At 33.9% G+C, this 26,568-nt stretch overlaps 1 protein-coding gene and 1 long non-coding RNA gene across 4 annotated transcripts in view; one reads left to right on the top strand and one right to left on the bottom strand.

The window, feature by feature from the left end:
• LOC114328931 (probable E3 ubiquitin-protein ligase HERC1) overlaps positions 1-22,543 on the top strand; it is a 240,144-nt gene extending 217,601 nt beyond the window's left edge. For all 3 annotated transcript variants that reach the window (XM_050659505.1, XM_050659504.1, XM_050659503.1), the window contains 6 exons: positions 2,367-2,698; positions 4,552-4,851; positions 9,712-9,950; positions 16,811-17,052; positions 20,827-20,980; positions 22,195-22,543. In XM_050659505.1, coding sequence (XP_050515462.1) covers positions 2,367-2,698; positions 4,552-4,851; positions 9,712-9,950; positions 16,811-17,052; positions 20,827-20,980; positions 22,195-22,401 — 1,474 coding nt within the window. In that variant the 3' untranslated portion in view covers positions 22,402-22,543. The remainder of the gene's footprint in view (positions 1-2,366; positions 2,699-4,551; positions 4,852-9,711; positions 9,951-16,810; positions 17,053-20,826; positions 20,981-22,194) is intronic.
• Positions 22,544-23,239: 696 nt separating this feature from the next.
• Positions 23,240-26,097, bottom strand: LOC126890513 (uncharacterized). The gene is made up of 2 exons (XR_007700344.1): positions 24,674-26,097; positions 23,240-24,216 (listed from the first exon to the last, which is right to left on the bottom strand). It is a non-coding gene; the product is annotated as an uncharacterized LOC126890513 (long non-coding RNA).
• Positions 26,098-26,568: the final 471 nt, after the last annotated feature.

Here is a 26,568-nt window from a genome sequence, read left to right as displayed (position 1 = left end):
AATCTGGTAATTTTTCTAGTGACATTATTGGGTATGAATCTGTCTGAGTTTACTTCTCCTAGTTTAAAAAACAGGGTCATCATCATCATTCTCTTTGCCTTATCCCTATGCGGGATCGGCTTCCCTAATTGCATTTCTCCACACAATTCTATCTTGCCCTTTACCAACATGTCCTGCCTTATCGTCTCCCTCAGGTCTTCTTTGGTCTTCCTCTCCTACTCCTTCCAGGAATCTGCACTTCAGCTATTCTTCGTATTGGGTGATTAACGTCTCGACGTTGAACATGACCAAACCATCTTAACCTATGCTCTCTCATTTTGGCATCAATCGGTGCCACACCTAGACTTCCCCTAATATACTCATTTCTAATTTTATCCTTCTTTGCCACTCCACTCATCCATCTAAGCATTCTCATTTCCGCCACATGCATTCGTTGTTTCTCTTTCTTTTTCACTGCCCAACATTCAGTTCCGTACATCATAGCCAGTCTTATGGCTGTTTTATAGAATTTTCTCTTCAGCTTCATTGGAATCTTTCTGTCACACAACACACCACTCGCTTCTTTCCATTTCATCCATCCAGCCCTAATTCTACTGCATGCATCTCCAACTATTTCTCCATTACTCTGTAATACCGATCCTAGGTATTTAAAACTATTGATTTTCACAATCATTTCACCATCCAAAGATACATTTTATTTGTAGTAACTCCATCTTTAAATGAACATTCCAAATACTCTGTTTTTGTCCTACTAAGTTTTAAACGTTTTTTCTCCAGAGCTTGTCTCCACTGTTCCAGTTTTTGTCCTAAGTCTCTTTCACTATTTCCTATTAACACTACATCATCAGCATACATGAGGGACCATGGAATGCTACCCTGTAGTTTCGCTGTTATCTGGTCCAAAACTAATGAGAATAAATGAGGACTAAGCACCGAGCCTTGGTGCAATCCTACTTTCACCTGAAATTTATCTGTCTCTCCCACACCTGTCGTAACACTAGTCGTTACTCCCTCATACATATCTCTCACAATCTTTACATATTCGCCAGAGACTCCTTTCTTATTAAGTGCCCACCACAGAGTCTCTCGAGGAACTCTATCATATGCTTTCTCAAAATCAATGAATACCATATGAGCGTTGGTCTCTTTATTCCTGTATTTTGCCATCAGTTGCCTTACAATGAAAATTGCATCTGTTGTTGATCTGCCCTGCATAAAGCCAAAATGATTATCGGATATTTCGGTTTCTTCACGTTCCGTCTATCAATTACTCTCTCCCATATTTTCATGGTGTGGCTAAGTAGTTTTATAGCCCTGTAGTTTGTATTTGCCATTGTTGTATGTCTCCCTTGTTTTTGTAGACAGGTACTAATATACTGCTTCTCCATTCGCCTGGCATTTGTCCAACTTCATATTCAATATCATCTGGTCCGACTGCTTTTCCTTTCTTTATTTTTTGAAGCGCTTGAGCCACTTCCTCGTTTCTTATTCTGGTAACCATTGCTGCTACTGTGTCCGTTGACTCTACAGGCTGTCTGTCAAATTCTTCATTTAATAAACTGTTAAAATACTTTCTCCATCGATTTTTGACATCCTTTTCGTGAATTAGTATTTTATTATTTTTATCTCGGATACATCTAATCTGATTAAAATCTCTTGCTTTCTTTGCTCTCTGTTTGGCTATTTTATATATCTTTGCTTCGCCTTCCCTGGTATCAAGTTGATCGTATAGGTTTGAATACGCTTCTGCTTTAGCTTTTGCTATTGCTACTTTCGCTTCCTTTTTGGCGATCATATAGTTTTGAAGATCTATGTCCGATCTGGTTTCTTGCCACTTTTTATATAATTTTTCCTTCTTTTTTATTTTTCCTTCTTTTTTATTTTTCCTTGTACTTCATTTGACCACCACCAAGTCTCTATCCTCAAACTTCTTTCCTGACGTTTTCCCAAGTATTTCAATAGCCGTCTCTCTAATAATATTGCGTTGGAGAAGGTCTTTTCATTATTATGGCCTGAAAAGATTTTTTGGATATTTGATGCCTGAATGCCTTTTCTATCAGCACCATACCCTGCTATGCGCGTTTAGCCAATACACCACCAATGCAACCAAAGTGCGGTTACCCCACACCCGCCTGCATTTTTCTGTATAGGCCAGGATCCCTACTGTTAGGACTGCCCTATAAGCCAATGTATTGTTGCCCGTATCCTGCCACTAGGAGGCACGTACTTTATTCGGGATACAGGGTATAATATATTAAAAGTGCTAAAAACTTCGCTATGACACTAGGTGTAGCTCTTCCAAACTTGCACATAGCGAATACATACATATATGTGGAAAGTTTAAAAAATATACATTGTTTTTGCAGATACACCAATTCTTTAAGCTTTGGCCTGCCATCGGAAATACCTCCCCAATACGATCACCTTCAAGGATTATCCATAAAATCTATTCAATCGAGGTTGAAATTTTTATACAATTTCTCAGATAAACTATATTCTTGTTGGACTTTAATGCCATTGAGTGCCCAACAGAATGATCTACAAATTCCACCTTTGGAAGGACTAGTTTCTCCCAAGCTTAGGACATTATTGGCACCCAGAGTTTACACTTTACCGTTTGTGCGATGTATAGGTAAAACTATGGTACAGGGAAAGAACTATGGACCGCAAATAACAGTGAGAAGGATATCTCAAGAAGGTAAGATATTTTAGCATTTCATTATTCATTGCAACACTGAAAGACAGAACCACAGCTTATTCAATCTGTTATTTAATCTAGAAATACCTAATCAAGTGTTCAAAATGTTTATTTAATCTAGAAATACCTAATCAAGTGTTCAAAATGTCTTTCGTTGTTAATTTGACAGTATGCTAAATAATGGTAGAATGAGCCTCTATTACATTTCTTCATGTTTATCTAGAAATTAATATGGATTCATCGATAATTCTTTGCCTAAGCTTGCAACACTTGCTGGTTTAGTTTTATAAATTCTACTTTTCATGTATCCTAATAATAATAATAATATCGTATGGCATTTTTGCCGGGGAGATCCTTTCGGACAGTTCCGGTACCATTTACATCTTTAACCCTGTTTCAAGTAACTAGTGCCGATGTACACTAGCCCAGGGGGACCGACGGCTTTACGTGCTCTCCGAGGCACGGTGAGACGGCTCGTGTCATTATTGGAAATGAAAATGGTTTGTCTTTGGCAGGGCTCGAACCCACGTGCACTGGCGTATGAGGCCAGCGAATATGCCGTTACTCCACGGCCGCTCAACATGTATCCTAATAAAACTAATCTATAGGATTCAAATAAAACTAATCTATAGGATTCAAATCGGATGAACGAGGAGGTCATTCAGTACTACCTAATCTACCAATTCATCGTTCAGGAAATGTTAATCTAAAGAACGCCGAACATTTACAACAAAATAGAGCCGTCTTGCTCAAACCATATCTCATTAAAATTGGATCCAAACTTGTTTTCCAGGGCAGGCACAATTTCATTTCTAATTAGCATCGCATAATTATCGCTTGTTAAATTTCCTTCTATAAAAAACGGCCCAATTGACTGAGTATCCACTATACCCGCCCATACATTTAGTTTTTGTGGTCCTTCAGTATGGTTCGCGTATTCAGTGTAGATTTACCTCACTTCAATACCTTAAATTTTGGTAATTTACATTCCCACACAGTGTAAATATTGCTTCAGCGGAAAAATGTATCTTGTTAACGAAGTTCTCGTTAGTTACAATTATTGTAGTCATCATTAACTCACTAAACTGTAAACGACATCCGTAGTCATCTTCATTTAATTCTTGCAACAAGGCATTTTGTAGGGTTTAAATGAATTCGTATATAATACACGCACCATTGAATAATAACGTAGATGATGTATTTGTGCAGCACTGCGTGAGGATATATGTGGATCTTCAACGAAACTGTGCATTAAATCTAAAGTTTTATTGTAATTTATAACAGTTTTTGGTCTATTTGTTTGAATGCCATATTTTACTCGTCCCTTTTCCTCAAAGTGCTTTACAATATTTTATACCGTTGCCTTATAAATAGGAGAATGGGTTGGGAAAGTATCGTTGAAGAAATTCGCCACTTCACTAAAGATCTTTTTTACCATTTTTATTGTAGAGCTTTTAACAGCCAATACAACAATTGTCAGCTTTAATTTTTAATCCAATTTATTTTACAAAACTTTTCCATAAATGTCAAGCTATTGTTAGTTGTATGAATTAATGCCAAAGTCTATATCTACCGAATTACTTCAAACTGCTTGGCACAGAGAAGTTTTATTTCAAACATCCGTGACTAGTTAAAATATCAAGTGTTACATATGCTTGAACTCGTATTGAAGTGAGTCTTCCAATAATAATGCAATATACAGAGTTGTGTATTTAAAATCTCAAAGTGATTGCAAGTATCAAACATTGCAAGTATCAAATGTGAAATCACCATATAGGCAGAATACGTGTATCCCACTAGCTAAGTTTAAGTTTTCGGCTAATATTTAATTTAAAACATATCTAAATTTTTAGGTCGCAAGTGTAAACCAATATTCGTTCAAATAGCTAAACAAGTCGTCGATATAATGCCAAACGAAATGAGACTGCCATCTAGAGCGTGGAAGGTGAAGTTAGTTGGGGAAGGCGCCGATGATGCAGGAGGTGTTTTTGACGATACTATTACGGAGATGTGCCAGGAAATCACCTCTGGAATTGTCCCGTTACTAATACCTACTCCAAATGCAATAAATGACGAGGGATATAATAGGGATAAATTTCTCCTCAATCCTCATTTGAATTCACCACAAAATATGTCGTGGTTTAAGTTTTTAGGTAAGGTTTTAAGCATGTAAAAATTTCACTTTCCAACATAAAATTTAATAAAAATGGTAATACACTCGTCGCAAAAAGTATCGCATAAATGTATTAAGTCTAGAAGGTTTGATTAGTATCTTCTAAATTTTTTTGGAAATGCCAAGGATTGAAACGAAGGTATATTTAACAGAGGTTTATTCCAGTAAAATGAAAAATCAAAAACTAACAGCCAAAAAAAAATAAAATCCACGAGGAAAATAAAATTCCTGTAGCTGGCTGTATACCACAAATCACAAAAAATACAAGATCCTTTGTAAAAGGTATATTTAAAATACCCCAATAAGGGTTACATCACAAAACAAAACGTTTTAGGATTAATAAGTTTTCCATCATCAGTGTTAATCCCTAAAATAGTAAGTATAACCTAATTAATAATAGAAAATGTGATAAAAGTTGACTAAGGTTAAGAATTGACACAGGCCATACTTACAATAGCATGCATGCGTGAGCCACCAAAAAGTTATGGGTGAAAACCCTTTGAAAGTTGTAAGATGTTAAATGATACTACATATTATTGATAATGATGATCGATGTTGCAAATATTCCTGGATATAACCCAGGGCAACACAGGACTCTAACCCCCGTGGATATGATTTGCAAGGAATGAACCTTACATATTGAAAATTGAGTGTCAACTGAACTGACAGGTAAAAGAACTTCAGAAATATGTCAGTGACAGATTAGATTGTCAATGCAACGTTATGAACTATTTTGTTACTTCAGCCAATGAAATTTAAATTTTATGTCGATGTTAAAATAAAACATTATCAAATATCCATATATTGGTGTTAAAATTATATAAAATTATATAGTTAAAGTTGTGTAATATTTGACGATTAAACATATGAATATGTCAATAATTGATAAATAGGTACTACGAGTTATGCAGTCAGCAACACATTAATCTCGTAATGGTGATATACTTAGAATTTTTTTTTGAAAGGCCTATTACGCAATGCGTCTAGGATATCAGAATTTGTTTAATATGTACAAAATGTACAATTCTAAGATAATGATTAAGGTGTGAGTGTTTTGGTGACTGATAATTTGATCTAAGTTGTTGAGTACAGATGAACTTGAAAAATTAGAAAGTGATGGTATATTTCGTTTGGCTGAAGAAATTTTGTAGTTATGTGCGAAAGAGAATGAGACTAAAAACACTTGATAAGACTGATAACCCAAGAGACTCAACCACAGACCGACCCAAAACGAATGGATGAATAATGAAGAAGGGTGTAGGATCAGGGTGGGAGGATGTGGAGATAAACAATGTAATAAATAAAACTAATAATGTAGAAGTCTGTCTAAATTACTGTAGAAGTGAAAAATAAGAATATGGAATGATAAAATGTAAATAAAATGTATTGAGAGTTTGAAGTAGGATGTTGGGTATAGAAAATTTGTATAGAAATAAAATAAGTTGGATGATAGTGAAAGTCTGATGATAAACATAAAATGAGAGTATATAGATGATATGTGTTATGAAAAAAGTTGTCGGTGTAGGGGTTGAAAATCTCGATTAAAAGAAACATGGCGATTAACACAATTAGGACTTTTCTGCTTCTCTTTAACTATTTCTAAGTCCTCATACAGGTCCAATCTTAGGAAGTTTTTTTGAGAGATGTTATGTAACAATGAGACGTCTTCTGGGATGTTGAGAGTATGTTTATTTTGTATGAGATGTTGTGAGAAAGTTGAAGTGTTCTCTCTTTTAGTATGTTCTAAGGAACGAGAAGCTAGTGATATACAAGTTCTACCTATATATGTAGCATCACAATTGGAGCATTGTAATCTATAGACTCCACTACGATTCATATAGTTAATAGGGTCTTTAGAATTGGTAAGACACTGTCCTAGATTATTTGATACTTTAAAAGAAATGTGAGTGTTATCAACTGCTCTTTTGAGAAGGTATCTGATATCACCGGAAAGACGTTCATGATGATACGGTAGGGAAGCATCCCTACCGTAGATAAACCCATCTATGCTTCCCTACCGTATCATCATGAACGTCTTTCCGGTGATATCAGATACCTTCTCAAAAGAGCAGTTGATAACACTCACATTTCTTTTAAAGTATCAAATAATCTAGGACAGTGTCTTACCAATTCTAAAGACCCTATTAACTATATGAATCGTAGTGGAGTCTATAGATTACAACGCTCCAATTGTGATGCTACATATATAGGTAGAACTTGTAGATCACTAGCTTCTCGTTCCTTAGAACATACTAAAAGAGAGAACACTTCAACTTTCTCACAACATCTCATACAAAATAAACATACTCTCAATATCCCAGAAGACGTCTCATTGTTACATAACATCTCTCAAAAAAACTTCCTAAGATTGGACCTGTATGAGGACTTAGAAATAGTTAAAGAGAAGCAGGAAAGTCCTAATTGTGTTAATCGCCATGTTTCTTTTAATCGAGATTTTCAACCCCTACACCGACAACTTTTTTCATAACACATATCATCTATATACTCTCATCTAATGTTTAACATCAGAATTTCACTATCATCCAACCTATTTTATTTCTATACAAATTTTCTATACCCAACATCCTACTTCAAACTCTCAATACATTTTATTTACATTTTATCATTCCATATTCTTATTTTTCACTTCTACAGTAATTTAGACAGACTTCTACATTATTCGTTTTATTTATTACATTGTGTTTATCTCCACATCCTCCCACCCTGATCCTACACCCTTCTTCATTATTCATCCATTCGTTTTGGGTCGGTCTGTGGTTGAGTCTCTTGGGTTATCAGTCTTATCAAGTGTTTTTAGTCTCATTCTCTTTCGCACATAACTACAAAATTTCTTCAGCCAAACGAAATATACCATCACTTTCTAATTTTTCAAGTTCATCTGTACTCAACAACTTAGATCAAATTATCAGTCACCAAAACACTCACACCTTAATCATTATCTTAGAATTGTACATTTTGTACATATTAAACAAATTCTATCATATCCTAGACGCATTGCGTAATAGGCCTTTCAAAAAAAAAAAAAATTCTAAGTATATCACCATTACGAGATTAATGTGTTGCTGACTGCATAACTCGTAGTACCTATTTATCAATTATTGACATATTCATATGTTTAATCGTCAAATATTACACAACTTTAACTATATAATTTTAACACCAATATATGGATATTTGATAATGTTTTATTTTAACGTCGACATAAAATTTAAATTTCATTGGCTGAAGTAACAAAATAGTTCATAACGTTGCATTGACAATCTAATCTGTCACTGACATATTTCTGAAGTTCTTTTACCTGTCAGTTCAGTTGACACTCAATTTTCAATATGTAAGGTTCATTCCTTGCAAATCATATCCACGTGGGTTAGAGTCCTGTGTTGCCTTGGGTTATATCCAGGAATATTTGCAACACCGATCATCATTATCAATAATATGTAGTATCATTTAACATCTTACAACTTTCAAAGGGTTTTCACCCATAACTTTTTGGTGGCTCACGCATGCATGCTATTGTAAGTATGGCCTGTGTCAATTCTTAACCTTAGTCAACTTTTATCACATTTTCTATTATTAATTAGGTTATACTTACTATTTTAGGGCTTAACACTGATGATGGATTACTTATTAATCCGAAAACGTTTTGTTTTGTGATGTAACCCTTATTGGGGTATTTTAAATATACCTTTTACAAAGGATCTTGTATTTTTTTTTTATTTTTTCCAAAAAAAAATATAATAACCATTATTCCACAAAAATGAAAAATACAAATCTATGAAATAAGAAATTTCAAGGATAAATAGAACGTTTTAGTATCTGGTATTAGCGTTTATGGGTCTAATGACGTCCCTCATTCTCTTTGGAAGCCTTCTCATTAGAGACAGTATATACTCCAAATCCAAATTTTCCCATTCTTCAGTTAAAGTATTTCGCAGTCCATCAAGGTTATCTGGAGCGACGATACTGGCTCTTATGCGTCTTTCGAGGTAGTTCCAAACATGCTCAATTGGATTTGGGTCTGGGCTAACTGCTGTCCAATCGAGAACTTGAATACCAACCTCTTTGTAGATATTGCAGGATTGAAGATATTGTATTTTAATTTAGCAACGTGCAGACGAGCGTTGTCTTGCATGAGAATGAATTATCTCCAATAATTGGAACAAAAGACACGACATTTTCTTCAAGAACCTCTCTTATATACCGGTCAGCTGTCAGGGACCCCCTACGATACACTGTTAATTCTGTGTAACCTGCAAAGCAGATGTCTCTCCATACCATAATCGAGCCACCTCCAAAATTTCTGGCTGCTCTTATCTTACACCAAGCAAATCACTCACCTGTAAACTGGAATACGTCTGTCGGATCCACTCCACAAAGTGCAAATCTTAAAAAAATATATATCCCAATCGACATGTTCTCGTGCGAACCTTAAACGTGTCATAATATGGTGTGCCCTCGTTAACAGTGGAGTAGTAGCAGACATTCAGATTAAATTCTCGTACACATACAATTAATGTCCAAAATAAATATTATACTCTTTTATCAACGTTTTGTTTACTTTCTTTTTCAGCAAAAACACGTTCCAACCTTGAAACGTTATGGGTTTGTAGACACCTAAAGGAGACATAGACGAGTATTATAACATTCTGCTAAAAATTAAAAATTATTTTTAAACTTTTTTTCTGTTTTAAAAATGATTCGATAATTTTTGTGATTAGTGTATACAACTCTGCAGTTATATAAATTTGTTAGCAGTTTCAAAGTTTTTTTATTAAGAGTCCTACAATCTTGTACTTATATGATTGTTTAAATTTTTAAGGTATATTATTTGGAGTGGCAATCCGCACTAGAAAACCATTAGCTCTACCTATAGCACCAATGATATGGAAACTGATAGTTGGAGAGCCTTTAACGGTGGAGGATTTAGAGGATACGGATTGTATGTACATCCAGAGCCTTAGAAGTATTCGTGATATTCACCTTTCTGGTGTGACTGCCGAATATTTTCACGATATAATTCCGTTGGAATGCTTTGAGGGCAGGAGTTGTACAGGGAAGGTAAGTTAGATTTGATAGTAAAAATAAACTGCATTGCGTACTAATTTATACTTCTCTTTCTATATGCTCTGTTTGGTGCTGAAGAAGGGTACAGATATTGTTTTATTTTTTTATTTCCCCCTATTTTCAGAGGCGGCTTTACCTATTGTGCAGGTTGTGCGGTGCACACAGGCGTCGGGTTGTTGGGGGCGCCGAGCGCCAAAGAGCGGGTCCTTTACTTTGTTTCAACATAAAATATGCTTTAAAATGATTAATGAAAAATTACATTGGCACTTAAGCGCGTTTTATACATTGCCGCCCGCCCGGCATAATATTCAGAATGAAATAATAAATTTATTGGGAGAAAGAATAAAAAGAACTACATATTATTTTTGAATTAAAAAAAAACCAAAATATTTTTCCATTATTTTAGATTGCACTCCAGATATTGCACACGAAAAACAAATATCGGTTGTCGTACGGTACGTTCTTTTAAATGCAAGCAGCAATAAGGCTGAAATAAAAGATCATTTTCTAGGTTTTTTCCTATAGACATACTACTGGTCAGGGCTTAATTCAATTTTTGTTAGAGTATTTAATCTCAAACGAAATTGACATACAAGATATGCGTGGTCAAGGTTACGATAATGGGTCAAATATGAAGGGGAGGAACATAGGTTTACAAAAACGAATTTTAGACTTAAACCCGCGTGCATTTTATGTACCTACCTTGTGCAGCCTAAACTTGGTAGTGAATGGCGCTGCTAAATCTTTATTAGAAATTGTCAATTTCTTTTCAATTGTACAAGAAATTTATGATTTTTTCTGCGTCAACAGCACGCTAACAAATACTTGCTAAAGAAATGCCAACTTTAAGTCTAACACCACTCTCAAATACTCGATGGGAGAGCAGGGTTGAAGCAGTAAAAGCTCTCCGTTTTAATCTGGGAAAAGTGTATGATGCCTTGTTTAGCATATATCGCGATAACACTAAAGATGCAGGATCAACCAATATGGCAAATTCAATATTGGCAAAAATTAAGTCATTTAAATTCATCTGCTCTTTGCTTATTTGGTTTGAAATTTTAAGCAAGATAAATATAGTTAGCAAGGCTCTTCAAAAGTCAGAAGCCGTAAAAATGATTAATCATGCAAAAATAGGTTTGTCTGATTTACGCAATGAGCTTTTGAGGTGTTCATTAATACTGCGAAAACTGTAGCAGAAGAAGTCGAGGCAATAGCAGAATTGTTCACACCTGCCTCACTCGTGCTCGTAAAAAAAATTTTAATTATGAGGTGGAAGATGAACCAGTAACTGACGCGAAAATACATGTTAAAGTAAACTTTTACTATTACCTATTAGATACCGAAAAAGTTTGACGAACGCTTCGAACTTTTAAAGCAAAATAATGACTTTTTCGTTCCTTCAAAAATTAAAACACTGGAGGGATTTAGAGTTAGATACAAAAAGAGCATATAACATATTGTTCTAATTTAGAAAATAAATTGTGTGAATTTTATTACTATTACTAAACAGTGCTAGTATTCAAGATTTTGCTAATGTAAAAACACGAAAAGTATCTTTTTTATAATTATATGTTGTAGTATGTGCGTCCTGTAATAATTCGTTAATAAACTATTATTTTTTTGTTGTTGTTCTTTTTATTCATCTAACCAATTCCTTCCTAAAAATACTATTTACTCGTGTACTGAAACCTGTCAAATTTCCTCAACCAATTTTCAACCATACCTCATAGATAAAAAAGTTCATTTTTAATTAAATATTTTTAACAGATTGGGTAGGTTGTTCTGACGCCGTGAATACCTATTGGCTCCCGACATCATTTAATATTGCACTAGTTGCATCTGGATTTTTGTTTACATTATAAGCGTACCTAATACCCTATGTACTAGTACCAGACAGGCACCTATTCGACTATTACATTTTGACTGCGCGTCTACCAAAGGGCGCCAGGGCATCTACTGCACACGGGCGCTGCATGGGCTAGAGCCGCCTCTGCCTATTTTATACTAGATTTTTATCTCTCCTAAGTGTGAACCACTTTTGCTTTACAGATCATCCCAAACCCTTTTTTCAGTGCTTCACAGATTATCGAATAGGGAACTTACACATTTTTTTTTATTACATAATAATGTTCAGTTTTGTTTAAAAATGATATTTCCAAAATTTCACGCTTCAAAAACTCGTAATAACTAAGAAATACAAATTTAAACTCTTCTGTAAAATAAAATAGTTTAAACGACCCGTGACGTCACATAGTTTTATTATATAGTTATGTTTATGGTTATATATGGTATATTCTTCTTCTCCTTCTATAATTTATTGGCCTCCACCTACTTGGGTATTTGGCCAGCTCATCGTCGCGGAATAAGAGAAAAATATTTATATTCTAATTGACATTTATCGTATGTCATTGTAATAATATATACCAGTTTGTTGAGATTGGAGTTTGATACAGTTTTTGAAGGAAAAGAAAGAAGGTTTACTATGGAAAATAAACCATTTTATAAAAGTAAAAGTTTTCTATGAGTAGTTAAACGATCAAAAACACTTGTGACGTCACATAACTGTATTTTCTACTGACGTTTATAATGTCTAATTTGAAATTATATACAATTTTGTTTACTTTGTTGATGCAGAATGTAAACATATAATTCATATGACGCCACGACGCGTTTTAGGCTAGCTGCTTTAATTTAAATTTAGAATCGTTTTTAGGGGCCAAACGGAACACAAAAACAACTTTTGTATCTTTGATACATATTTTAAACTATGTTCTGTTGTAATTTATAACATTTTTTTCGAATTTAAAATTTTGTGCAAGTTCCCTATTCTCTTTAAGGCATTACAGTTGGAAGTGACAGAAAAAAACGTACCTCCGTGATTATTATACATTGAACTTATTACATTGAAAATTATGTATTTCTTGACGGGTATTTGCATATTAAAACGACTTACACTTATAGATGTATAATTGGTTGGCGATTACAATACTCTAAAACTTTAAATAGATAGACCAACAGCATCATAGATGCGAATAAAGATTATTTGACATAAAAGTAATCGATCGTGACAGTATTTTCACAATATCATATGGTAAAATGACAATTGTAATTTCTAGGTTAGTCTTTTTCAGCGACGCAAATATAAATATTTTATGTCATGGTATATTCGGAAATTGTATAGTGAAATTTGATTTTATATTTATTTCTTTTTACATTAAAATATTTTAAATATTAATATTCTGGCAAATATTTGTATAAATATTGATGTTGATGTAAATATTAATATTCTGACAACTGTCAGATTTAACTAAAATGTCATGTAATGATTTGCGACATTCTTAAAATCCTATATGACGTCAAAATTAATGACACACTAAAAAATGATTTGGGATCCACTGTATATTTCCTTTAATTTATTATTGTTTTTTAAATTTATATACTATTTAATCGTAAGTGTGTCTTTATCGGAGTTTAAAGCAGGTGTACATATCAGAAGCTTCTATAGTCCATCAATCACCTGAGGGTGACTCATTGGTGAGAACTAAAACTTAAATTTCTAAATGTTGGGAATTTCTACAATTTCAGCGGTGTTATTTTATTTTTTTTTAAGGTTGAATTATTTCCTTAGAAATTCATTCTATCATGATGTCTCTCTAAGTAGGTCGTTCTGTGACTTTCTTACTTGCCCAAGTATTGCTTTACTATTATGCTTATTATATATTCCAATCTTTAGATGCTATTATTCTGGGTGAACTCCTTTCAACAGTTATTTATCTGTTTTTAAAATCTTCGCGAGTTTTTTCTGTTGTGGCGGTTAACAATCTCGTTTAGAACGTTTTCGTATTGCTCTTTCCTTTTCCTTTTAAGCGTCCTTTTTTCTTCTCGTTGGAGGTTTTCATATTCCTTCAGAGTTAATATCGTTCTGCGCTGCTGGAATTTCTTATATGCTTAATTTTTTGTTTATTAATAGATTTACATTCTTCGTCAATTTCTTCTGGCATTGTTAGATTTTAAAACGTCTTTAGCCGCTCTGTGGATAGCATATTTACATTTACTCTAGTGTTCTTCTATGCTTAGATTTTCTTGATTTTTGATAACACTTTATATAAAATTTGCATGTAACTCTCTCTAGGGGTGTCAGATTCTCTCAGTTCTATCATCATCATCTTGGTGCTACAGCCCTTAGAGGGCCTCGACCTTCTCAAGCTCCCTACGCCATTCTGTTCTGTCCCTTGCTTGCATTTTCCAGTTGCCGACTCCGATCTTCTCGGCATCTTGTGTTACCCCGACCATCCACCTCAACTTTGGTCTACCCCGTCTTCTCATTCCCACGGGTTGAGCTGTTAGAATATTTTTTATCATGTTCGGTTCAGGGGCACGGGCTACATGTCCTGCCCACTGCAAGCGGTTTCGCTTAATTACAGTGATAATATCTTTTCCACCTATACTTGTAGATATTCTGCAGTTCAAAGTTATATCTACGCCTCCATATTCCGTTCTCACAGACTGCTCCGAATATCTTGCGTAGCACTTTTCTTTCAAAAATAGATAGAGCGGATTCATCTGTTTTAGTTAGCGTCCATGCCTCTGATCCATATGTGAGAACGGGGACTATCAATGTTCTATACAGCCTTATACGAGTTTTTTGAGACAGACGTTTGTTAGATAAATACTTCGATAGACCATGATAACACCTGTTTGCAATTATTATTCGCCTTTTTATTTCCTCAGATGACTTATTATTGGGGTTAACCGATGTCCCTAGATATATGAACTCTTTGACCGCTTCGAAATTTTGGTCATTGATGATTAGATCTGCGTCAACATTTGCAGCTCTTGTGTTTGTATTAGTCGCCATGAATTTGGTTTTATTTTGATTTATATGTAACCCCATTTGTTCTGCTGCTGCTACTAGATCGGTTAGGATTTCTAGTTCTCGCCCTGTTTCTTATTATAATGTCCACGTCGTCTGCATATGCTAGAATTTGGACTGATCTATGAAATATTGTTGCCCTGCTATCTAAATTAGCGTCTCGTACAACTTTTTCTAAGGCTACATTAAAAAGCTGACACGCCAGCGCATCTCCCTGCCTCAACCCCCTATGTATTTCAAATTGACGAGTCGTTTTGAATTTTTACTGCTGATAGCATCTTCGCCATTGTCGCTTTTATCAAACATATGAGTTTTTTTGGAATTCCTAACTCATTCATAGCGTTGTAAAGACTTGGTCTTAAGACACTGTCTTATGCCGCTTTAAAATCGACAAAGATATGGTACATATATATGTTAAACTCTTGCGCTTTTTCGAGGATCTGTCGTAGTGTAAAGATCCGGTTAATAGTTGAACGTCCACGCCTGAATCCTGCCTGATATTCTTCTAGAAACGTTTCGGTATAAGGCTTCAATTTCTCGTGTAAAATGTTTGACAATATTTTGTATGATGTATGCTCTCAGTTCTATTTTAACACTAATACTAAAAACACAATAATTTTTAATATATATTTATTACTAGCCAGTCCGTAATAGTAATACAGTGCTAGTCAAAAGTCCGTTCCACCCTCGTATCTTTTGAACGGTTATACTTAAAATAGTGAAATTTAGAGGGAGGAAATAAACGGGGGTAGGCTTCTCAACTAGTCATAACAGGTGACGTAATAGTGGCAGATGACGTTACAGAGCCACTGTGACCGATAATTTTAAAACGGGACCTTATGGCAAGTGATACCTCGCTTGAAAGGTATTCAAAATACCTATTCAGTCATATTAATTTTTTGGGTTTAAATTGATTTTGGTGAATAAATTAAATAAATATAACATTGAAGTTTCGCATTTAATTAATAAAAATTCAAATGTCCGCCTATGGATTTTTTGTCAAAAAAGTTGACGTTTTTCAGTTCTCTAGTAGTTTTTACGTCAACGTCAACCTTTTTGATAAGCAACCATGGGCGGAAGTTTCAATTTTTATTAATTAAATTCGAAACTACAATTTTATATTTATTTCATTTATTCATCAAAATGAACTTAAACGCAAACAAAATTAGTATGACTGTATGACCAAATTCCATTCAAATCAACAATTTTCTGGTTTGTTTATACCACTTATAGTAGTTTAAATTTATTCCACCAGAGGTCAGCTACTTTGTTTTTCATCGCGAATAGTCGCAAAGAGGAATAGAATGAGAAATGAGACAATAAGAGGGATAACCAAACAGGAACCAATAATGAACAAAATAATAAAGAGACAATTATAGTGGTATGGACACCTGATGGGAATGAAATCCAGTAGACCAACGAGAAACATTGACGGAACAAGAAATATCATAAAAAAGAAAAAAAGGCGGACCGAGGAAAACATTGATATATTACATCAAATGGTAGATGCGGGAAAGATTAAACAGAAAACGCGTGGAGAAATGAAAATAATAGCACAAGACAGAAAAGAATGGAAGCGGGAGAAAAAGATATGTATTACTTGACAATACAAATTTATTTTAGACTGATCCCCTATGATTTAATTTAAAGAATTTATATTGTCGCACCTGCGACTTAATTGTTTATCGCGTATAAAGGCACGTTTCCACTATGTTCACGAACCACTTGCGCTCCGCGCTCCTTGGAACTGCTCCAATGGACACGGCATACGTTCCTCTACATATAAACCGCCACCGATTGGAGCGCTGGCGGTGCGTGCACCGTTGCACGGTCCGGGAACGTATCCACTATGTGGAGCGTTGCAATAATGGATACATGCCTTAAGGGTTATGGGACGTCAAATTTAGGTTCGATAATAGGTCAAGGGTTGGCGTAACAATATTTTTGTTAAATTTCTTTACTAAAAATTTAATATTTTTAGGTTGTTCCAATAGTGCATGGTGGTCGCAACATTCCATTGACGTTCGAAAACAGAACGCAATACTACGAGCAGGCTGTGAAATTTAGAATGCAAGAGTTTGACATGCAAATAGCCGCCATTCGAGAAGGAATGGCGGGAATAATACCGGTTCCGCTTCTGTCATTAGTCACTGCCGATTATATGGAACAATTGGTATGCGGCATGTCACACATTTCGATTTCTATTTTGAGAAAAATTGTTAGGTAAGAAAGATCATAATAACCTATCTACACACACCGGCAAAATTAGCCAAATACCTTAAAAATGGGACATGTTTGATGTCTCGAATTTCCTAAACCTGTTTTCCGATTTGAGTGATTCTTTTAGTGTGTTATTGCCTTATTATTTAAGAATATGGGTGTGATAATATTGTTGCTAGACAGGTAAATGCCATTTTATACCGGGTGTAACAATCATATTGCGTTTTTTTCTTAAAGTTCGGAACACCCTGTGGAATATTCTAGCATATATAAAATATTGAAATTAAAACTCAATTATAGCCTTAGGCTTTCTTAACATTTTCTTTTTTGATTCTTTTGCCTATGTTGGAAAATAAAAAAGTTATGTGCTTTAACAACTAGCCATGTTTTTCATCAATAAATCCTCATAGTATCCTCCCCAACAATCGTTTTTTCCGATTATAACGCTATCTATCCATAATTGGAAAAAATGTTGTGAATAAAAGTTGCGTATTTTTACGTCAAGTATCCAAATCTGCAATAAAAATTGGGGGCACCTATTTAATATTTTAAAGTAACCCCCCACCCCACCTTTGTGGGGGTCGTGTTTGGTGTTATTCGATAGATTATTGAAAAATATTGAATACGTGTATTTTGCAGTTTTACGATCTGATGTTCATTTCGCGAAATATCGCAGAGTTCGTATTTAAAATTTTTAATTTACCCCCATCCCTCTCGGTGGGGTGTCGTGTTTAGTATTATTCGATAGATCTTTGAAAAATATTAAACACGTATTTTTTAGTTTTTCGATCTGACGTTTATTTCGCGAAATATTCGCTTTTTTTGTGAAACTTTCTCATAGCCTAGTTTAGGATGGTTTATTAAACTAAGCAGAAAATGAGGAGTTATTGATGGAAAACATGGCTAGTTGTTAACGTACATAACTTTTTTATTATCCAACATAAGCAAATAGTGAGAAACCTGGACTACACGTATTATACACGTATTCAATATTTTTGAAAAATCTATCAAATGGCTCCAAACACGAGCTCCCACGGAGGTGGGGTGGGGGATTTAATTTAAAATTTTAAATAGGAGCCCCAATTTTTATTGCAGATTTGGATTCTTTACGTAAAAATAAGCAACTTTAATTCGACACATTTTTTTGAATTATGGATAGATAGCGCTATAATCGGAAAAAAACGATTATTCAAATGGGAAATTAAATAAAAAAATGAAAAGTCCCCCACTTTATGGAAAACCTAACTTAACATGTTTCTGGTTTTAGTACATACTCTTCACAATCCAATAGGTCCCCATAAAGCTCGAGTGACTGCAAATTTAGCATACTTTCCTCCCCTACTATGAGGATTTATTGATGAAAAACATGGATAGTTGTTAACGCACATAACTTTTTTATTATCCCACATAAGTAAATGAATCAAAAATTCAAATGTTAAGAAAGCCTAAGTCTACAATCGAGTTTTAATTTTAATATTTTACATATGCTAGAATATTCCACAGGGTGTTCCAAACTTTAAGAAAAAAACAGTATGATTGGTACACCCGGTATAAAATGATATTTACCTGTATAACAACATTATTATTACAGCGATATTCTTAAATAATAAGGCTATACAATACTAAAAGAATCACTCAAATCGGACAACAGGTTTAGGAAATTCGAGACATCAAACATGTCCCATTTTTAAGGTGTTCGGCTAATTTTGCCGGTGTGTGTATATTTTATTATAACAGTTGAGTTATCTCGCTATATTGCTATCTATTTAACACGTCGATCAATAAGTCCCGGGCCTAACTAGTAAAACAACATTGTTTGCAAAAATTATTCTTTATTCATCAAAATAATCTACTTTAGCGGCGATACAATCACTATTTTCTAATTTATCGATGTAAAACGATTTATCTTTGCCTTTAAATAGGCGTAGGCTTCAGTTTCGGCGATTGCTTCCTCAACGGAGCCATATCTCTTTTCACGGAGCATTTTTTTTAGATCGGAAAAAAGGTGGTAATCGCTGGGGACCAGAACTGGACTACGCGGTGAGTGCGGAAGCAATTTGTGCACTTTTGTCATCGTTTTCATCGACTTTTGACTGTCTTCGTGAAACAACAATTATTTCTTGAACAAATGAGGCATCTCCTTTGCAATTTCGGTCTTCAAACGCTCCAATAAACCAACATAGCAGTCGCTGTTGATTGTTTCCCCATGTTTCAAATAGTCAATGAAAATAATTCCTTGCGGGTCCCAAAATACAGAGGCCGTAACCTTTCCGGCGGTTTGTTGCGTGTTTGGTCGCTTTGGATGGCTTTCTCCGGGTGCTGTTCACTCAGCATTTGAATACGGAGTGATTACACCATGTGATGGATCCATGTTCTATCCCACAGTTCTTAGACATCTACTACGGTTGCCTACACCGACTAACCAATGAACATTAAGCCTCCGATTACGTCACGAGAGTACAGTAATTTGAATTGTAATATGATTAATCGGTATTTTTATGTCTTTGATGTATGGAAAATAGTAAAGATAGTATTTATGGAAAACTGTTGATATTTGGTGGATTGGCACTTAAAATTAATCAGGACCGGTTATTCACGTTTATCCAACGGTTAATGCAAGATTTACGGAAATCTAGGACTTCAATCTCCATTCTACACTGAAAATTTGTCGCTTATACTGAATTTCCATCAATGCTGGATTGAATACATACCGTCCTTAGAGGTTAGCTAGAATTATGGTGAATTAGAATTACTTGTATAATTTAGTGCAAGAATTTAAATAATAGGTAATAAATTTGGCCACACTACAGCCTGTACCTGGCATTCTAAAATTCCATCAACATTATTATTACGTCAATACATAATGAAATTTTAACGTTTTAACCTACCTTATAAATGTATATTCTTATTTAAGCTCCTACAATAGGTACTATGTACAACTATAATAAATAACTTTTCATGGATAATTCAAAATAACTTTTTACGGGAAACAACACCAACATTTTAAATACAAATATATAAAGTAAACTAGGATATATAAGATAAATAATAACACAAATAATACACCGTATACACTCAAAGATCGAAGATCATTACCACAAAAAACTATGATAAAAATGGGCTTGTGTACTCTTATGACGTAAGTCAAACATTGACATCACCACAGTCGGACAAGGCAACCGTAGTAAATGTCTAAGAACCATGATTTTATCCATTATGGGCCCATTAGTTATCCATTGCGACGTACTGAGGACCAAAAACTGCGACGTATTCCGATTAATGATGTCCAAACCAGTGGCGGATCCCCTCCCCCCTGAAGGCCCAGTATGCATGAAACTTACACCATAGACAGACAAATTCAACCCAATAAACCCGTTAGTTAGGAAGATCAAGGGAACTTAATGCATTTAAGTTATTATTTATGTATTTTCTGTAGTTTAGGTTTATCTTTGTTATGTCTTTTCGTTTGTTTCATTGGAAGTTCCCCCTCCCACCTTTCTGCTCCTAACAGTGCCGAGATTCATCAATTTGTTGTTGTTTTTTGCTCTGGTGTGAGAAAACGTTGCACCCATTTGAAAAACAGCTTTCTTATACCCAAATATTCATTAGAGTGTTAGCTATCTCTTGCAACTTCACTTTACGGTTTTCCATGATAATTTTAAGCATTTGTTCGATGTTTTCGGGAATAACTGCAGTGTATTAAAAAGTTTTGTTAGTATCAAAATTTTAATATTGTTGGTCAGGAAATTGAACTCATATTTGATACGATTGTTTTAGATATCGTGAATTAGATGAAAATCATCAACTCGTGCAATGGCTGTGGAATATTTTAGAAAACTTTACAGATAACGAAAGAGTTTTATTTATGCGGTTTGTATCTGGTAGATCAAGGCTACCAGCTAATTTGGCTGATTTATCTCAGAGGTTCCAGGTAAATATTTATATTTCTAGTGAAAACGCCAATTATGATGAAGTTTCGTCGCGAAGATTTTATATAAACTCATCCTAATTAGTACCTTATCGCACACCCCAACATAATTGGCGTTTTATTGCGCTTAAATGTTATAAGACAGACATTAACCAATTAAAAAGGTTATTAACTCTGCAATGTTCATTATATTTTTAGTAAATTTTGTTTTGTGAAAATTTGCTTATAATTTTTTACCGGGACACAAGAGTTATCATATTTATAATAATAGTTCTGTGAAAAAACTATAAAACTGTGTTATAATTTCAGGAATTTTTGAAGCCTAGCAGGCGTTGTAAAGGGCGACGTTAGGAATATCTTCTATAAACTAATTTTGTATGCCTATTTATTTATAAAGATTTTACGTTGTAAAATTTGCAATTTTTAGAGATTTTTTATTCTGCAGCTTAGAATATTCATTTTAGAAAAAAACTTTCCCACATATAATTGTAGAGAATTAAAAAACCTACAGTTTGAGCTATGGCAAGTTTAATTTTGTTAATTTTTTTGCAAAACTAAGATTTAAGATCTAAAATTGCCATTTTTTTCAATTGCATTTATTGTAAAATAACTTTTTTTATTCTTAAGGCTTCAATTCCAAACATAAAAAAAAATTAAAGCCCGATCGGTTAATTTGCTGCTTAGATATTATAAATTGTTTATTCCGAGAGATCAAATGTCGAAGGCTATAACTTTTTGAAAATAAAAATCGTAGAGAGTTAATTCTAGATCCATTATCTTCCCAAAGACTTATATTTTCATATTCTGATGTAAATAAATGCGTAAAAGGTTTTCCAATCCCTTATTTAGGATTTGGAAAAAAGGCGTCAAATTTCGTTATAAACATTTAGAGCTACAGGGGCCCCTATACATCTTATGAGTTTCTAACTTGCAGATTATTATTGCTGAAAACAAAACGAAGATTATAAAAAAAATAAAAGTTGTTGACGACCAAATGAAGAAAAAGTAAATTTTATACAACTGTATAACATTTAAACAGTGTTCACCCCTATATTTTGGTGGCTTAAGCATGTAAAACCTGTTAACACTGATGATGAACTCTTTAGGCCGAGAACGTTCTGTGATGTAGCCCTTTAAGGGATTTTAAAATTAAATATACCTTTTATAAATAATTTTAACTATTTTTTTTAATGCACTTAAATTAAAATTATTTTTAGGTTATGAAGGTGGATAAAGCACCAAACGGTTTACCAACAGCGCAAACATGTTTCTTTCAACTTCGTTTGCCCCCTTACAATAGCCAAGAAGTAATGGCTGAGAAGTTGAGGTACTCCATTAATAATTGCAAATCCATCGATATGGACAATTACATGTTGGCCAGAAACACTGATCAAGGAATCGGCTCTGATGATGAATGGAACTGAAGGATGTGACATTTTATATAAGGCTGAATTTGATAGTTACTACATAATACATGGTTATCAAAGTTATTTATTGGATTTTGTTTTGATTTCAAATGCATTTGTCCCATTTACTTTCAATAAAATGGATTAAATGTTTTATTTATCCTATTGTTTATATTGTTTTAAAGGCATATACATAGTAGAATTAAACACAAGCTAACATCAATACTAACAACTGTCAATATAGCAAATAGCGACCTTTGAATATTTAATAATCTCTACCACAACCAGATGGCTAACGTAAGTAGATCAGTTAACAGAGGCAGTTTCAATTTGAACCCTCTATACTCTGGGTAGGTATAGAGATTTTTGAAGAGAAGAACTGAATAAAGATGGGTAAAATAAATGATAAGAGATTTAAGACGACAAGAAGAGGGGCTTAGCTCAGGAAAAAATTAAAAGGGCAGAGAGACACTAAATCTCAAGTGAGTATTCGGGCTAGCTTCAATACACCGAATATTGGCTTTGGAGATATGAGAAGAAAATTTGGTAATGAGATGATAGTAACTAGGAAGGAAATGAGACTGTTAATACAAAAATGGAAGGAAAATAGATAAGAATGCTAGAGATAAAATAATATCGAGTTACAACAAAGAAAGAAGAAGAAAAAAGGGCGCCAACTCGAACGAACAACTCGGCTCTCAGAACCAAGAAGTTGGACAGGTTCGAGATTTTGAAGTAACGAACAACGGGAACTCTATGACACTGGTTACAACCACCTGAAATACAAAATACTAAATACTGATCTTGTCTTGCTATGTTATATACTGGTAATACAGACTGAAATAAAACACCAACCTTAATACATACAAATATATTAATAATAAATATTAAATGTTAACACTTTACATATAACGCAACGTAATAACAGTGATAGTGGATGGGGAAAAGATAAAATAGGACCGCAAAGGCCACTCAACAAGCAATTATCCACTATCACTGGCCAAGCAAAAGTATTAAAATCAAAATCCAAATCAAAAGTCCGTCAGAATAGCACTAAGTCCTTACAACTAAAAAGTTAGTAATTATTTCCTAAATTGAACTACGCTAGAGTGAGATCCACAACAAGAACGCTACGGTTACCAAAAATAATAAAGATCTCACCTAGCAAAAACACTAATAAGTAAATATATAATGAGTTATATAAATGAGTGATATAAATGAGTTGTATAAATGAGTTGGTCAGTTACTCTTTATATACAATGTAAAAACCTACAAGACATATTCCCTATTTGAAATCCGCGACAAACCTTTAACGACCCCTTCCCGATCAAATTTTTAAGCTACAATTTTTATTTATAATGATTATTGAACAAGACCTAATTTTATTTATTGGAAACTACTACTTCTATTAAATTAAAAAAAAAAACCAACGACCTAAAACCCTATCTATCAAGAAATATGTACCTAGTTTACCTCAATTGTATGCATACAAGAAGTTTACAGTGCAAGCAACTATAGAGTACCCAAAATATGTAAATAATAAGATTAAACAACTTATCTTAACCACAAGTCCTATTTAAAAAGGTCCAGATAGGAATGAATTTCCTCTTGGCACGGCAAAAACTAGTGGGCTGCTGTGGTGATAAATCCAATCCTGGATGTTGTGAAATAGGTACTATCCAATCCAATCAAAAGTAACTCTAGGGGTAACCCATACCCTAGCTGCTTACAGTAACTGGCACATATTTATATGATGGCACATTAAATGATGATACAATCTATATAAATTGACTAGGCTAAGTGTCTATGTGACAAGTAGCTACGGGACGGAATCTAAAATAAATTTTATCAATTTAATTACATTATTTATAACACTATGTGTAGACAGCACAGAGTCACTGCACTGGAAACCAAAACAAAAAAAACTCAGGTTAGGTATACATATGTCATGTCAAACTGAAACTAACTCAAATCATCAAATCAGACATGGCAGGGACATGCGCATGACATGTCTGATATTCGTTAAAACTTTTTTATATTATTACCTCAAAAAAACCTAGAGCAAAAAGTCTAATGAGAAATTGGAATTTAACTTTAGCACTAAAACATATGGCCTTGACTGTTCCTTTGCAAATGGAAACGAATATCCTTACCGTAATATAACTTATAATGTGACATTTAAATTATTTCTTAACTGAAATTAATATCTACAGATAACGAACGAGATATCTAGGATGGTGAATTTGATTTTATAATGAAGAAATAAAGAGAAATATATCAATATACTCACTTGAGCAAAGCAACACATCGGCGGTATTATAACCTTTTTCCTTTCTTGTAAATAAGTCTCCAGATATAACTACTGCTTGATTTTTATTAGTATGGGTTATTGGCTGATGTTCGAGGTCTTTTAGTTATATATTTTCCCAATTTTGCCCAAACTCCGTCACCTAAGTAATGACGATGTGTTGCCTCTTTGTGAGTTCGTGACCAACTAAACTAGAAATCGACAATCATCGATTTTCTTTCTATTGGCGCGCCTGTGCACCGAAAAATCGTAGTTGGATCTTCGCGGGCGTCACCCAAGGATTTTGTAGAGGGGTATATTTTAATCCAATTTTAATTAAATTAATTTAATTAGTAGCGTGATCGCTACAAATTCAACGAGAAGTACTACAGGGATATATTCTATCACCCTTTCTCTTCATCATGTACTCGGAACATATTTTTCTCCTTTGAAAACTTGTACAATTCTGCGTAGGAAACCTTTTACTAGTCAACACCTTCTTTAAACAACATCAGAGAAGATATAATTGTTAGGAATCAAATTGACTTTATTTTGCTCGGCCACATCTTAAACAAGTACATAAAATCTACTAAAACCTAATAAAATTCAATTAATTTTAATGGATTTTAGACTAAAATGATTACTGAAAGTTAAAAAAGAAAAGAAAAATAGTCATCTCAAAAAAGAATACCCATGAACGAACATATAAAACACGCTGTATTTTCCGGTCACCGGGTCACACAAAAAATTGGCCAGCGCACGTACATGTAATAATTATTGTTACATGTACTTGCACTGGACAATTTTCTTTCTGATACGGTGACAGGAAAATACAGCGTGTTTTATATATTCGTTCATTGGTATTCTTTCATTTTTCCGACTGTAGATGTCAACAAAATACCGGGAAATTGAATAATTTCAGGAAAGATACCAAATATTTAATGTCCATAAGAAAGTGACAAGAAACAATATTAAGCAATAATAATAACGAAATAATTATACTGCCAGAGACACATTGGAGAGATGGAAAGAATACAGTCAGAAAATTTTTTGAAATTTTTTTTTTGTAGATCTTTTGATATGGAAGTCCAAAACAAAATCGGGTGATTACCATGATAATCTGAATTTTGTCGACTACAAAAGTGGTTACTTAGATGAAAAATTGTTAAGTAATGTACTTTCCGATAGTGTTATCGTGATGGACAATGTACCGCATTATAATACTCAAGAGGATGAAATAAATTAAAATTATAAATTGGCTAAAAGCTATTAGTATTTTTTTCCTGCTAACATGCTCAGACCAAACCTGTATGCCATTATAAAATCATATAAACCGAAATATGTAAAATTTACTATGGTTTCAATTAGTCCTGTAGCCAGGGGAGGGGAGGTACAACGGCCTCCTTAATTCAGATGGAGTTACCCAAGTTTTTTTTATGTATTTTGACCCGTAGAACACGAATTTTTTGGGTAACAGTTGATCCGGATGTCGATAAGTAGGTTATAAACAAAGAACTTGAGGAATTACATAACAGCGATTTTTCACGAAACAAAACATTTTTTTGTATTTTTTGGGTGATTCTCAGCAAAAAATGGTCTTACAAGTTTTTTTCGTAGGATGCATAGTTTTAGAGATAAACGCGGTTGAACTTTCAAAAAATCGAAAAAGTGCCATTTTTTAACCCGAATAACTTTTGATTAAAAAATAAAATAGCTATTCTGCTTACTGCATTTGAAAGTTCAAGTCAAATTCTATCGGTTTTGATTATTTGCATTGCTAAAAATTAAGTTTTTATTTGTTAAATAAAGCCATAAACACATAGTGTTTCCCGTGCCCAATGCATGCGTTTTAATGTACGTAATCTACGTAGAAATTGTCTGTATGCGCGCCTACTCGT

This window comes from Diabrotica virgifera, chromosome 8 (assembly GCF_917563875.1).
Source record: "Diabrotica virgifera virgifera chromosome 8, PGI_DIABVI_V3a".
Classification (NCBI taxonomy): domain Eukaryota; kingdom Metazoa; phylum Arthropoda; class Insecta; order Coleoptera; family Chrysomelidae; genus Diabrotica; species Diabrotica virgifera.
This window is presented reverse-complemented; position numbering and strand designations above follow the sequence as displayed.